General features: G+C 34.9%; 1 protein-coding gene across 2 annotated transcripts; it reads right to left on the bottom strand.

The window, feature by feature from the left end:
* Positions 1-12315: 12315 nt before the first annotated feature.
* Positions 12316-15034, bottom strand: LOC123681437. Of its 2 annotated transcripts, none has more exons than XR_006747693.1 (3): positions 14734-15033; positions 14590-14676; positions 12316-12341 (listed from the first exon to the last, which is right to left on the bottom strand). XR_006747693.1 is itself a non-coding variant. In XM_045619773.1 (3 exons), the coding sequence occupies exons 1-3, from the start codon at positions 14972-14974 to the stop codon at positions 14337-14339; spliced, it is 474 nt and encodes a 157-aa protein (XP_045475729.1). In that variant the 5' UTR covers positions 14975-15034; the 3' UTR covers positions 14056-14336. The 2 variants fall into 2 exon arrangements, 1 of the variants encoding a protein (XP_045475729.1); XM_045619773.1 differs by lacking the exon at positions 12316-12341 and adding an exon at positions 14056-14482 and having other exon boundaries at positions 14734-15034.
* Between the last annotated feature and the right edge of the window lie 1191 nt (positions 15035-16225).

The following is a 16225-nucleotide window of genomic DNA, read 5'->3' as shown; positions in this document are numbered from 1 at the left end:
TGAACACAGGACTAGTCCTAACTTACGATGAAGAAGAAGAAGACTCTTTTCTTCTTCTTTTAAATTTACTTTTTCAAGTGCAAGTGTACCAATCATTATGTTATTCATTGTCAGTTTATAGGTTATGAACATCAACTCTTTTTCTTTGTATATTAATAATAAAAACAGACAGGAGTTATGTGTGAAATTATATTCAAATATCATAGATCCACATTAGGAATTGCTATTAGAAATTGAAGCAGTACGTATCTGTAATCTCCATTATGTACTGTCAAATATTGAATATGCTTCTATACGGTTTTGCGGTTTCACTATCCAACTTGGATCACGTCATTTCTCATAAATCAGTTTCTATAAAAAACTTACAGGGTTAGGTACTGTTGTTTGTATCTGAGATGCATAGACTCCTGCCTCTTGTTCACATTAACCCGTAACTGGTAAGGTGGGGTCTACCAGACCCCAGCGCATTTATTTTTCTCTATAGCTCAAATCTTTTTTGATCGATGGCGCTATCTGTCCAGGTACCTTTCAGTCAATGTATCTTGTGCAATACAGTGTTACACATCTACCCATATTTTCAGTTGGCACGATTCTGTTGACAGTATTTCTTCGCTTGGGGTATGTGAGACCCCACCTTACCATTAGTGTAATTATTTTGTGCTAGAAGTTGTCTGATTTTGGAAGTTGCAATGGCGAGTTCATCACGAAAACGAAAGAAACAGGTGATCCACTGATTGAAGAATAGGCACTGAAAAATCTGGATGCCCTGGAAAGTGATTTCCGTCGATGATTTTTACCGTCGAGAAAACGAAGTGTACATACTTCGTTGTTCGGATTTACCAACAGAATGACATTAGCATCGTATGTCCCCAAAGTTGGAAAAGCCAATGTGAATAAGGAAAGAAGCCAAAAATTATTGAATTTTTTGACAACACCAAGGGCGGAATTGATGCGTTGGATAAAAAATGTACTGTCTACGGGTGCAACAGGCGTTCCAGACGATGGCAAATGACGGTATTCTATGAAATTCTGGATGTTTCCTCAGTGAAAACTTCCATCATTTTCTTTTCTCTTCCAAATAATTCGCAAGTTTCGAGATATGAATACATTGAATCTCTGGCCAGGCAACTTGTTTTTCCCCACATGGAAAGAATAATAGAAAATAAGCGCCTTACTAGGAGTCTAAAACAGAACATTCTTTCTATTCTGGAAGGGACGTTCCGGAAGCTGAAGGGAAAATATCTCATCAATTAGAAAAGAGGTGTGCCAAGTGTCCATGCAAGCTAGACAAAAAACAAAGGTATCATATGGTGTTTAGCATTTTACAGTATGTGGCACCTGTGCGCGAACTGTCTGCGAAGATTACTCAGAAGAACGCTTGTAGTTTTCTAGTACATATCACAGAAATGTCATTCCATTCGGCTTTTTAGTTATATTGGAGAGTATATTTTAAGTTAAGAATTTTGGGGAAATCATATCATTAGGATTTTCCTTAGTTATATGCATTTCAAAGTTTTCTCTTTTTTACGTTCTTTTATTAGCAATATTTATGTTTTTTGAATTAAATTATTAATTATATGAGAGTATTATCTATTTATTTTACACTATCGGTTCAATTATGATTCAGACTTGATTAAGAACCTATTAAGAATGCAATAAGTTAATGTGAACACACATATTTCAAGGAACTAAGGTTGGGGTCTGGCTGACCCCACCTTACCAAAGACGTTCCAGAAACTGTACCATACCAGTTACGGGTTAATTAAATAAATTTATGGACACAGCAACGTTTCCAGAGGTATTTCTTCTCTACTTCAAGGTTATGATATTGTTTAATTAAATCCTGGTATATTATTCATGAGAAGAGGAATGTAGGGAATTCCTTCAAGAAATTTTAAGTTTGAAAGTTGAATTTTAAACGAAAACTCAACAAACATTCGGAATTCGGAATAAAACCGATAAAATAGTAGGACCACGCCTCAACGTGATCATTATTAAAGCTATGCTAATGGTCAAGACGAAGAACCCAAATTGACATCGAAAATATAACCCGTCGTTAGAAAGGAAAAAGACTACGTACATAATCTGTATCTGTTTTAATTCACTTATTCGTCTCTTTCGCTGTGTACAAGATACTCATTAGTAACAGTGCAAGAACACTTTATCCACAAATTGGTGACCCCCGAATTGACTTGAAGAAGAAGCCCGGCGTGATTTGAAGAAAAAACCAGAAAGAAAAATGGCACTAAAAGCAAGAATGGGGGTAATTACCTCCCCCATGAATATCGAAAACCTAAAAAAAAGTTACCCAACGTGGTGCACATAAAATATTTCATGCAATAATTTCAAATTGGTAATTTCCCAAATATTGCAAATTATTGGTTTTGAATCGTTAATACCCCCTCCATGAAAAAGAGCTATATCCGCCCTTGCTATGTAATTATATTTTCAAATGTGATTTATTTACCAACTGAAGCTGAAAATGTTTCCTCTGTCCCTCTCTTAGAATAACTACAGTCGTCTTTATCAGTGGGTGCGGGATAACCCTTGTCCAGGACTACCAACAGATCCTTTTGGTCCTTGGGAGCCGATGGGTACTGTAATTCATAGAAATGCTATTGAGAATCTCTGCATTTATTGTCTACAAAGGTTTTTACGATAAAAAGCGCAAGACTTCAAGGGACAATTATTGTACAAGTGACAAAAATATCAAGAAAAACAGTTGTACAATTTCATGTCTTGTCATCAGGAGATTTTGGGAGCTCATTCATTAATGCGTCTATTGCAATCTTTATTGTATCTCTTTGAACTTCTATGTATGTGTATTAGGATTGGGACTTTTTCCCATTTTTGTATTCGAATATTCGATCATTCTTAAATTTCTTCGATTATTCGAATAATTCATTCAAACAAATATTCATGCTTGTTTATTCATGAATATTCAACTATTCATTGAATATTCAACGAATATTCAACGGCTGCTACTGTTACAGATTTTTTTTTCTAAATTTTATCGTTCCGATTGATTATCGACTGAATTTCAATTCTTATCGTTTTTCGCTTTTGGAATCTCGTTTCTCGAGATCTATATCTGAGGTGGATGAGGTTTATACAGGTAGCACAAGATACAGCTGCCAATTGGCGTTGACAAGAATTAAGAGCAAATTGGTCGCAATTGAACGATAAGGAGGGGATCACTGATACAAAACATTGAGAAAGAGGAAATGAAATTGAGGAAATAAAATATCAACCGCGTCGCGTCGCTTGTGCTCAGGCGCAGGCGCCTAGTATGGTAACAATTTATACAGAATTATTCCTTAAAAAAAACGTTTAATCAGTACCTCACAAATAAAATAATCGTCGGTATATTTAATCTTATTTTTTTTTTATAATTGGTTTTTTAATTCAAATCATAGTATAAATATTGTTCACTTACTCATAGTATATCCTGGTAATCCCGGAGGTCCCGGTGGTCCTATCGGTCCTGGTGGTCCAGGGGGACACCTTGTATCTAAAATCAATTGATGTATTTATATTTGAAATCTGCGTCAATGCTTTTTATAGACCAGTTCAATCAGGCATTGTATTCGTGGAACCAACTATTGAATTCTCCATATATAGATCGAGATATTTTTTAAATCAAGTATATAGCAAATACTATTTATATTCGTGTATGTTTCAAATTTGATGAAATTTTGCTCATACATTTTCACCATGAAATTATAGAATTACGCGATACGTATCTATCACTCGAAAAAAGTTCATGGATGTTGGCGTACAAATAACGTACATGAACTCCTTGTTTCATTAGCTTTCTGAAAAAACCAACAAAATATTAAATAAAAAATATTGAACAAAATTACGTGATTTAAACTTTAATATTCAAAAAATCGCCATGATGATAGCCAACCTTCTTAAAGGAGACGGCACATAAAGAAGATTAAAAAAAAACGACAAAATATTAAATAAAAAAATATTGAACAAAATAACGTGATTTAAACTTTAATATTCAAAAAATAAAAAAACACATTCAAAGACCCTGTTCAAATTGCTTGTCTCGAATTCTCATGAAGGAACGTAGCCTATGGTGTACTTCATTGACGTTTACCCGCGATTAATAGCAGTATATTATATGCTGGCCGGCTGTCAAAATCTTCTCTTTCAATTCAAATATATATTCAATTCAAAATAAGGAAGTCACATGGGATTAGTTCTGGAGATCTAGAAGGCTTCAATAGTATCGAAAAAGAAACGTATCTGATGGGCAATTTCATTTGACTTTCGCGTATTTTGTGTTTTAAGTACGAAGGATCTTCAGTGTCGCTGTTTAGGATAAATCGGTAGAAGTTCATTCTTCTGACCGGAACTCCTTCATCAATGGTGTGTACTGATGGTGTATAATTAAAGAGGTATTATCATGATATATTCATTGCGAACCATACTTATAATGCACCAAATAAAGACGATCCGCTACTTAGTTTCAAATTCTGCTTAAATTTGAGATTATCTCGACTCAAAAAGTACCTTCTTCTTCTTGGCGTGCCCTATACGTTCCGGACGTTGGCAATCAACATGGCAAGTTTTATCTTGTTCGCTGCGTTTCTAAAAAGTTGTATGGATGTCTGGCCAAACCACTTCCTGAGATTGTGCAACCAGGAATGTCTTCTTCTACCCGGTCCCCTCCTGCCTTCTTTTTTTCCCTATATTATCAACTGCAGTACTTGGTATTTGCTGAAGCTTTCGTTGTTTGATGATAAACACAACTTCCTTGTTCTTTTTCATTCTTCTCAATACTTCTTCATTAGTGATGTGATCTATCCATGATATTCGAAGAATTCTGCGATAAGTCCACATTTCGAATGCTTCCAGTCTTTCAAGCAGTGCGTCAGTGAGGGTCCAAGCTTCAACTCCGTAGAACAGAACCGCGAAAATGTAACACTGCAATAGACGAACCTTCAAGGAAAATCTATCATAAGTTCCCTGTTAACAAACAAGCTTATCAGATTCAGGAATGCTGATCGTGATTTTTTTATACGGCTGCGTATTTCAGTGATTTGTTCCCAGTTGGAATTTACTATAATGCCAAGGTACCTAATTGTATTTTTCCACACGTTCAATAGGCTTATTTCCTAATTTTAGGATACTAGGTGGTGCAATTTTCTTACTCACGATCATATATTAATTTGGTCTTAGAAGTATTGAGTTTTAATCCGAAATCTTCACTGATCTGGTTAATCCTATTCATAAGAAATTGAAGTTCATCGATACCACTTGGTAGCACTACTGTATCATCGGCAAATCTGATATTATTAATTATTTTACCATTCATTTTGATGCCCATCTCCATTCCTTGCAATGCCAACTTAAATATTCTATCGGAGTAAATGTTGAATAACGTAGGAGAGAGAACGCAACCCTGCCGAACGCCCTTTTGTATTTTGATATCGTCAGTGTATTCATCTCGAATCCTGACCCTTGCAGTTTGTCTCCAATATAGCGTAGATAATTCTAATATCCTTCCCATCTATTCCAGTTTCCTTTGATTGATCAACTTGCTGTGCTCCACATTATCGAAGTCCTTCGAGTAATCAAGGAAGCACATATATACATCGTGCCCTACATCTCTGCATCTCTGTACCATCACCTGGAGCCTCTCTAGTACCAAAACCCCCTCTGAAGCCGTACTGTGTTTCCCCTGCTTCTAGTTCGCATTTACTGTATATGCGGCGATGGATGATTTTCAAAAATGCCTTGGTTACATGGTTAATTAGACTAATTAGTCTATAAGTACCTACGGATTTGAAAAACAGCCTCACAATTCCGATATACAAAAAGATAATAAAAAATAACCCAGAAAACTATATATAGAATGATATCATTGCTAAACACCGCAAGCAAGCTAATCACCAAAATCCTTACAAAAAAAATTTCAAAGAGAATAGTAATAAGTGAAGAACAACAAGGTTTCAGAACGAACAGGTAGGCGCAATTTTCATCTTCAGATAAATGATTGAAAAATCTATTGAATATCAAAAACCTCTGTACAGAATGGGACAAAGATCCATAAAGATATGACTTTATGCTGATGATGCTATCCTGATGGCAGATAACGAGGACGACTTGCAGTGATTGCTTTATTGTTTCCAGACAACAGCCGAAAGCCTCAATATGCAGATATCTTTGGACAAAACAGAATCCATGGTCATAGCAAAAGAGCCTACTAGATATAAATTAGCTGTAAACGACAATCCCATTCGGCAGCATATGCGATGTACATACTTAGGAGTCGAGATCACAAGCTCCAAAAACTTACAACAAGAAGTACGTACCCAAGTGAATAAAGCCTCAAGAGTCTCCGGCTATCTGAAGGACCTTATATGGAAAAACAAATACATGTCCACCGATAGTAAAGTACGTATATACAAAACAGTAAGACCTATACTTACATATGCAGTAGAAACTCGAGCGGACACAACAAAAACGAAAAATACGATGAGGGCAGCAGAGATGAAAATATTGAGAACTATTAAATAAGGAGCGAAGCTATCTAAAGATCTGAAAATTCAAGACATAGTAAGATTCACAAGAGCTAGATGACGATATTGGAGAGACCACGTCGACAGAATGATGTAACATCGATGGGCAAGATGGACAAAGGATGGCATACCGAATTCAAAGAGACCCCCCGGCCGACCTCCCAAGAGATGGCACGAAAGCTGGACATCTGCTTCCCAAGAGACTGAATAGTAGAAGAAACAAGACTACGTGTTAAGAAAAGAGAAAGAAGAAGAAGAAGCTTAAATTTGTTCTTTTACCAGAATCACTTTGATTTCGCTGACCCTGATTCTCGACGGTGTTTCTTAGCAAACCTGCTCCTATGAGGCAAACGACAGTTAGGAAAACGACCTGCGTAGTTCCTTCGTGCTGCTGAGGCATCCCTAACACACAATCCGTAACAGTATAAAATAGGTATCCGCATATATTCTTCATTTTCAAAACCAGCCTTGGGAGAATTGAAAATTTTCAAACGTAAGGTATTTCTTCGCACTAGTTACAACGTTAAATCACTTATTTACCATTTTCATTTGACTTTTTGTACGATTCTGTAAAGAACATGATAACATTAATACGTTTTTAGGGAACTAATGAAACAAGAAATTGTTGTACATAAGTTGTAAGCCAAGTTCCATGAAGTTTTTCCGGGTAATACTCAAATGATCATAGAAAATTTCAAAACAAAAATTATGGATACTTAAGATCAATCATTTTAAAAAGAACGTTTTCCTAGTACAGTTTCCGTCGACCGCCACGTTTCGACGACTTTATCTAACCAATCGCAATTCCAGCAATTGCGTAGCTCCGCCCAACTACGGGATTGCTAGAATTGCGATTGGTTAGATAAAGTCGTCGAAACGTGGCGGTAGACGAAAACTGTCCAAGGAAAGCGTACCTTAAGATGGTATAAAACCTTTCTAAAGTGAACCCTTATATTTCAGCTTTCAAAAAAATGTAAAAGTTGATCTACCCTCGATTGAGTAAGTCAAATGTAATTTCAGCGAGAAAGTCAGATTTAGTTGCTCCTTTCGAATGGACCACATTGTATTTTATTCCATATTCAGATGTGTTTTTTAATTCTTTGTTCATTTTGTGCATGTTTCGTATCCAAAATTGAGTGGTTATCGAGTTATTCTCTATCTCTTGGCAAAAAAACTGTTGAAAGTCTAAAAAAAATTGTATATTACACGAGAGCGCGATCTGCAACATCAGATCTGTTTTAAGTTATGGGATAACTTTATCGGTAATTTGAGGCCCAAAAAGGTCTGCACGCATCCAGGTTTTCTGTTTAAAACTTTCGATAGCAGAAGATGTAAATTCTTCAGAATGATAGTACCATTATACAGTGATCTAACGAAAATTTAACACTTCAAAATGAAAATGTGGAAAATCGCTTGGACCCGTGAATTTCTGATTCGAGAAGGATCAACTTTTCTGCATTTTTCATCCCCGTAACTTTAACCCCCTAAAATGGGTGTGCACAACCCCTTGATTCCGAATAGGGATGAGGGATGTTGCGATAACTAATTTTGAAGATCGTATCGAGTACTATCCGACCCTAAAATTTCGCTTCAAAATATCCATCGATAATGAAATAACAGCGTTTATGCATATAACTCATGGTTACATAAAAATTGTCTTTGTATTAAAAATTTTTTTTCATTCTCACTAGCACACTATTGTGTCGATAATTGGGACATTCGCCTTACACCCTTTATACATATGTATTATTCATCATGTTTTGATTCACCCACAAACAGAGTAGATTCATCGTAAAGAATATGTATCAATGGGTTTTGGTCGTAAAACCTCTTTTACATTTTTAATTTTCTCTCCAATTTGTTCATTACGAAAACCGTAAAACAAAATGGAGCACTAGTATTATTTTTAAAGATACATACCATGACTTGATTCTGGGCATTTATCCCCTGTAGGTCCCATAGGTCTCATTGGACCTGGTTCGCCCTTTTAATAATATATAATAATAATAATAATAATAATGTTTATTTCCAAAGACAAAGGTACAATAAACCATGCACAACAGGTGCAATAGTAACAAGTAGAATACTACAACAATATTACAAAAATAACAATATTAATAACAACGTAGATTCTGCATAAAGTACAATCTATATGTAAATATATATACACAATATAGCAATAACATTATTATGAATTCCACAAATAAATCAATTTTGAAATAAACAAATGAACCACTAAGGCTAAAAAGCCAGCGCGTGGTTGTAAAGTGTTTTTTTTACATAATAAAATTTAACAAATATTTCAACAATGTATACTGCTTAAATGAGACAATATGATGACAATGATACTAATACTGTGTGAACAACTTATTAAAATTTTGGGATAATGTCATTAGTGTGCTGTTTTCAGTGATAAGCACTATATGGAACTTTATTCGTGTCTATGAGATTATGTATTATTTCTCTATCTGTTTCATGAAGGTACTGTTTTGTATGTTTTCTGAATGATATTACTGATGTTGAGTCCTTGATTTTCCTAGGGATGTTGTTGAATATTCGTGTGCTAAGATAAGTATATCCTCTCTGCCCAATAGTTTTGGATGAATATTCCGTGCGCACCATGTTTTCTTTTTTTGCCCTGGTACTGTAGTTGTGGTCAATATTCTTTAGGCTACTTTTGTTTTTGAATTGATCTATCGCTACACGTAGGAAGTAGATTTGTCTGAGGTCTAATATTTTACTCTCAGAATAAAGCAAGGTCGATGAATACGTTCGAGATTTATTGAAACAAATCTTCAGGAATTTTTTCTGTAAAATATCCAGATGAGATAAGTAACTGCTGGCAACACCTCCCCAACCTAGGATTCCATACGATAATCTAGACTCGACCAATGCATGGTACAGGATTTTCATTTGGTGAGTATTCAATATATCTTTGAAATATAGAAATTTAAAAATGATGCTTCTCAAAGTACCTACAGTTTTCTTTATGTGGACATCCCATCTAATGTGTCTGTCAATATGTACACCTAGATATTTGACAAATTCTGAGGACTTCAATTGAATAATTTCATCAGCATTTTTTATTTCCAGGTGATTGAAATCGGGGAGATGAGATGAGTAGCAAGAAAAAGGTAAAAACGAAGTTTTTTCAAAGTTTAGTGTTAATTTTTTTTGCTTGAAACGATCTATGATTTGACTCATATCACATTCGACTTTCTTTTTCAGGTTTTTCCAGGATGTGTCTTCATAGAATATTGCCGTGTCATCCGCAAAACTAATGATTTCTCCATTGGTCTGAGAGGTGAGTATGTTATTCATGTAAATGACAAATAATACCGGTCCCAATACTGTCCCCTGTGGCACCCCATATTGTACTGTTTTTTCTTCACTAAGGACATCTTCGATTGCTACACGTTGCTTTCTGTTACCCAGGTAGTTTTCAAATAATTTAAGTACGTTTCCCCTGAATCCTATATCCCGCAAATCCCTCAAAAGCTGTATATGGTCAACAGTGTCGAAGGCCTTTGCGAGATCCAAAAAAACAGCTAGAGAATGTTTCTTCCTATCCAGGCTATTATATATTTTGGATGTCAGTGAACAAATCGCGTCATTGGTGGATTTTCCTTCAATGAATCCAAATTGTTTTTCAGATAGAAGTTTATTTTTATCGATGTAACTGACTATTCTGGCCTTTAAAAGTTTTTCAAATACTTTTGCAATGTTACTGATTAGAGTAATGGGTCGGTAGTTGAGGATTTCGTCATTTTTTCCACTCTTGAATAGTGGCTTTATTATACCAAGTTTGAGTGTTTCAGGCCACTCTCCACATTCAATTATTTTATTAATCAAAAACGTGAGGGGTTGTGAAATTTCGTTTCTGATTTCTTTTAGTAACTCTGCCCTTATTCCATCAAATCCGGGAGCTTTTTTGTCTTTTAAATTATTTATAGTAGAGATTAATTCATTTTCTGTTACAGGTGAAAGAAATATTGATGACTGTGTCCGAACTCCCTTCAGTGGTGGAATTGCCGGTGCCTTAATTTTATCAGCAAATTTCTTCCCTAGCATTGTAAAATGTTCATTGAATAAGTTAGCTATTTCAACTCTATCAGTGATTGTTCTATTTTCGTATTGTATCCGATTTACAGTATTCTGTTTTTTGGCAGCTGATAATTCCTTCACAGTATTCCAAATTATTTTACTATCACCTTTACTAAGGTCAATTTGTTTTTTATAATATGAGGTTTTAGCATTTTTTATCAATATATTAACTGTATTTCGGTATCTCAAATATTCTTTTTTTAGGATGTCATCATTTTTGTTCACTTTATACTGTTGGAAAAGCTCGTTTCTGTGATTTATACTCTTGATTAAACCTTTTGTTATCCAGTTTTTTCTTTTAATTTCGTTATGTTTTATTTTAAATGATTTAGAGCAGTTTTGAGTTGTATTTTTTAAAAGTGATAAGATATAATCTGTCCATGCCTCGACATCCTGTAATGAATAAAACAGGGTCCAATCATGATTTTTCAACTCATTTCTCAATTTATCATATTGGACAATAGTTTTTGTATTAATTGAATTTGCTTGGGTACTCATATGTTTCAGTGGCAACTCCATCAGTGTAGAAGAGTGGTCTGTCACATCCATCTCCAGCACCGCAGACGACACAGACATCTCGTTTTTTGAGTTTTTATAAAATATATGGTCCAAGCATGTGTTACTCTGTAATCTAGTAGGGCAATTTATCAATGAATGAAAATTTGATTCGTACATTGTATTCAGATAGTCGAAAACAATTTCATCCTCAACCAATATGTTTAAATTTAAGTCACCTGCAATGATATGATGGTTTGCATTATATTTTTGAGCTGTTTTCAAATATTCCCTCAGACCCACAACAAATTGCCTCGAGTCAGAGTTAGGAGACCTGTATACAGCAGTTATACACACATAATCATTATCTACTTTGAATTTTACCTCTATTGCTTTGCATTTATCTATACGAACTATTTCAAAGTTGCATTTTAGGCTTGTCGATGTGTACATCAATACACCATCACATTTGTTTACATCTCCTTCATTGTATGTTATGTTGTACCCCTCTATATGAAATAAATCAACATTGGGAATTTGCCGTGTTTCTGTCAAAATTAATATTGAAAATTCATTAATAGTTTCCGATAAATATGCCTTGAGAGTATCTAAATTTTTAGATATACTTCTTATGTTCTGATGTAGGATTCTGAAATTATGTCCATTATGTGAAATATGTTCATTATATTCTTCTATCGTTTCAAACCTCAAGGCATTATGATGTTTATACTCGTAATCTCTTATATACTGATTCATTATTAAAAAGTCAACAATATGAAAAGTAATCTTGTTGTTGTAATAAGTTTGTGAAGTTATTTTCTGTTTGTTGAGCGAAGTCGTAGTTTTTCTGTAGATGCTTGTCCTGGAGTCGGATTCGGTTTTAGTGGTTTTTTAGGTAAATTTTGGTTCGTTGATGATTGCACTTTTTCTATTTGCTGATGGATGCCTGTTTTTTTTGTTTGTGTTCTAATTTGTGTCTCCTTCTCGATTTCACTGTCAGATTCCAAATTTCGGGTCCTGGTGTTTGGTGTTGCGGGTGCACTGTGGTTTTGGTTCTCAACAGTTTCTTCTTCTTTCTCCTCTCTCAATGATTCCACGGTGTAGGCGGTCCCATCCACGAATAATTTATTTCCTCTTATGTAGCTTGTTATCCCAGCATTTTCCCTAGCATTCTTCAAGTGATATCTCCAATCATACCAGGAAGGCCTGCAAAATTATATTAAATGATTTAAATGAAAGTAATCTTATTTTTGTGATTCAAGTAAATAAGTTGTTATGGTGAAAATTTGTTACTGATATAATAAGCATAAACATTTGTCCAGGGCCGGCGTTAGGGGTGAAACAGTGAAGCGACTGTTTCAGGCGCCTCTTTTCGAAGGGCGGCAATTTAGCCCAGTATTTATGTCACGTACAGGTCTGACCTTTAGTGACTTCTTTCTTGGTTTATTTATTATCTTTACAGATACATTATATTATAGAAGATTTTTGTAATTTATAATGAATAAACTTATTATTATTTGGTCGCCCTTCCATATTTCTGAAAAAATATAGTCTTGATTCTTAAAAACTACATGAGGTTGGTCCGCTTTGCTGCGTTTATCAACATTCCCTGCAATAAAAATCTCCAAACCGTATTTACTAAACCGCCTGTTCAATAAATAACACGTGGCAACCCAACCAATATAAGCAGCATTGCCTATTACCCTAATTGAATGAGGGATGGAATGTATTTCATAAATACAAAAAACAACACTTCAAATTACGGGAAAGTTGTTTACACATTCAACATATGAAAAATTCCTTCGATTCTGTATTCGAAACTAGTTACTGATAAATTTTAAATGTTTTCAACGGAACATATGTTTTTAATCCCATTTAGTTTTCGAAGCTTTGCACGTCCTACCGCCCTTTGTATCTTGTGGTGTGATAGGTAATTTTTCATCGATCATACGCAGTGTCTTATGAATGTGAGAATCAGGGGCGTCAAAAAATTCTTTGCTTCAGGCGTATAAATTGCTCGCGCCGGCCCTGAATTCGTTTTTGGAAAAGAATATAGAAGTCATTCTGACTTAACTTATATGTATGTTATTGAAAACTATAAGAAAGCTTTGTACTTTCTTTTTCGTATTTTGAAAATTTTCAGTAGATGGAGTTGTCCTCTGCAATGAGGGCAAGAATTAATTGCTTATCGTCGAAACTGATACCCATGATATTTGAGCGCTTATTTTCCGGACAGCTTGCTGTCTAATTTCATAGCGATATTTCGAGGCACTGATGATCATTCTGTCCTCAAATAAGATTATCCTAGTGGATTCTGCGGTATGAATGTGATTTTTGGAGTGATTTACTGAAGATTTATTGATTTAATCTTCTCGTAGTAAGGTTAGTGGTGACAGATAAGGTTCTCCACGTGAGTTACTGAGTTGTTCTGTGGTACCTACTTTGTTTTATTATATTGCTAATTATTGATTAAAAACAACTCAATTCTACTTTCACTAGTTAGTGGAACGTCATATTTGTTTTCTGAGAAGCACATCTATGCATCTATTAACTAACTTACAAAGAAACTGCAACACCCAGAAGTAGCTGTCTAAATATTAAATTTTTTTGGTAAAATATAGATAGTATAGCAAGAAGTAAATGATTGAATTTGGAGAAAAAAATCGTGTAGGTTTTTTCATGTGAACAATTTTTGTTACTTAAATACCGTAGTCGTTTTTTGCAAGTTTTTTAAATTTTACAACAAACCCGCTGTTCGAGGAAATCCGAAGTCGATGTTTAGTTGTTTTTAAAATGCCTAGAGCACGTGTACACGGAATTTATTTCCAGCTAAGTGAATTTGAGAGAGGTCGAATTATTGGTCTATGGGAGGCGGGTTTGTCAATTCGAGAAATCGCTAACCGTACGAACAGAAATCCAACTACTGTTATGAGATGTTGTCAAGCGTGGTTTGATAATACCCAAAATCGAAGAAGACTAGGCACCGAACGTCGAAGGGGCACAAATGAAGTTCTAGATCAATGACTTAGACTTATGGCCATTAGACATCGATTTACGACAATTCGATCTTTGGCTGGTGTTTAGGAGAACAAAGCCATCCTGTAACGGTTTACCGCCGGATAAGGTCTCTTGGACTGCAGCATTATCGACCGTCGACCCCATCTTGTGTTACCTCTGACGGATGAGCAACGCTGGCAACGATTACAGTGGTGCAGATAACGTCAACATTGGAATGTGGAATGGCATCAGGTCGTCTTTTCTGATTAATCTCGATTCTCCTTGGGTGCACATGATGGCCGAAGAAAGGTTAAAAAGGTTATAAAACCGTGAATATATATGCTTCCTAGCTAAAAATAAGTTTAGTTTCTTGAGAAAATTTATACCTATTCATTTCAATTCATAACATAATATCGAAGGAGAAGTATACTCACTCTATGGTGAATATTTTACTCACCATCGCGACCCGGAAGTCCAGGCAATCCCGGTTCACCCTTCATACCCGGATATCCAGGCAATCCCGGATACCCATCTTTGCAACATGCTGGAAAAATGAAAAATTCGAAGGATTATATCGAAATAAAAAAAATTAATGACTCACCATTTACAGTCCTTTTCATTCGTTTATTCGATATAATATTAGATTGTTCCGAAGGTTGTGCAATGTTTTTTAAAATGTTATCGTTATTCAACTTATTGTCAATATCATAAAGATAATAAAACGAATATATTTGTAGACAAAATAGTGATAAAACGCAACAAATTATGGAAATTTCGAAATACGTCCGTTTTTTTCTCTCTATGTGAGAATTTTTCATTTGCGAATATTCATCGGGTGACATGGTTAGAATGAACGAAGTGTACTGCAAGAGAATAACACATTAAGTGATTATCAATGTTTGAAGGAAGAGATATTTAAATTGTTGTCTTCAAAAAATGCTATTGGATTGGGGATTCCCGAATATTTTCGAAAAATTATGCGATAACCTCCACTGACAAATTATCTTCAGAGCCGTATCTAGGTACTATTGCGCCTGTGGCAATATATTAGACAGCGCCCCCCATTTTCGAAGTTTTTTTTTCATCGATTATATTTTCTTATAGCATTTTTTTTGTTCATAACTTAAGTCGTATATGTTGTGATTATTTTATGCTTAGTACGCAAATTCTGCTTTCAAGATGAGTACTGTTTCTGCACTACGAGCACATCTATGCCCGAGGTTTATTATTTTCCCTTATCTATTCGCTTTGTCGGCGTCGCCCCTCATTTGTCATCTGTGATTTTTGCATTCGTAATCACTTATTCGTTGGTTCCGGTTTTTTGTTTCATTTTCGTCACAAAATTTCAATACTGTAGTTATCAAAGTACTGAACCAAATAATTCGCATCGAAAAATTTTCTGGGCCGTGTTATACAATTTATTGTTATTCATTCAAATTGCAATTTGATTGTGCAGATATCAGTTTTGAATTGATTATATCTAAACGGTGTTCCTATAATGTGTACAAATAAAAATGACAGATTTCTCGGATCATTTTAAGAAAGAAGTCCTATAACATGAATCCGCAAACGCTTTGGTTTTGAGATACCAGTGTGTAAGTTCAATTTTTTTTTTCTCATACCACCTTCCCCTCACAAGATATTCAACTTGAATTGGCATAGATCTATTTTTTCTGGAAGGGTACCTGCTTCTTTCCTCCAGAACTATTTTTTTGGTGGAGCACTGGTACTTTAGAAAAATATGAAAAAAAAACTCTGGTCTAGTAAAACACTTTTTGGTTTGTTGTAGTTTTGTCGTATCTGCAATCAAGTTCCAGAAAAAAATTCAAACAGCTCTCTATAGTAATTCTCAGGAAAATCCAAATTATTATAATGATCCAGTTGTGTAGCCGAAATAAATAAATCAATTATACATTTTGGTACTTATTCACCAACTCTTCAGCGAAGACTACTGCTATCGATTTCGAGAAAAAAAAATTCAAACAGCTCTCTGGTTATTCTCAGGAAAATCTAAATTATTATTAAAATCCAGTAGGTAAGTAAGCATTGATAAATGAATTAATTATAACTTTTGGTACTTATCAACCAATTCT

The sequence above is a fragment of the Harmonia axyridis genome, chromosome 1 (assembly GCF_914767665.1).
Source record: "Harmonia axyridis chromosome 1, icHarAxyr1.1, whole genome shotgun sequence".
NCBI lineage: Eukaryota > Metazoa > Arthropoda > Insecta > Coleoptera > Coccinellidae > Harmonia > Harmonia axyridis.
The sequence above is the reverse complement of the archived record's forward strand: the minus strand, read 5'-3'. Positions and strand labels throughout refer to the sequence as shown.

Coding starts and splice junctions, on each gene's coding strand:
- LOC123681437 (XM_045619773.1), bottom strand. CDS start 14,974: ATGTCACCCGATGAATATTCGCAAATGAAAAATTCTCACATAGAGAGA. Junction 14,677..14,733: donor AATGAAAAGGACTGTAAATG/GTGAGTCATTAA, acceptor TCATTTTTCCAG/CATGTTGCAAAGATGGGTAT. Junction 14,483..14,589: donor TGGACTTCCGGGTCGCGATG/GTGAGTAAAATA, acceptor ACTTATTTTTAG/CTAGGAAGCATATATATTCA.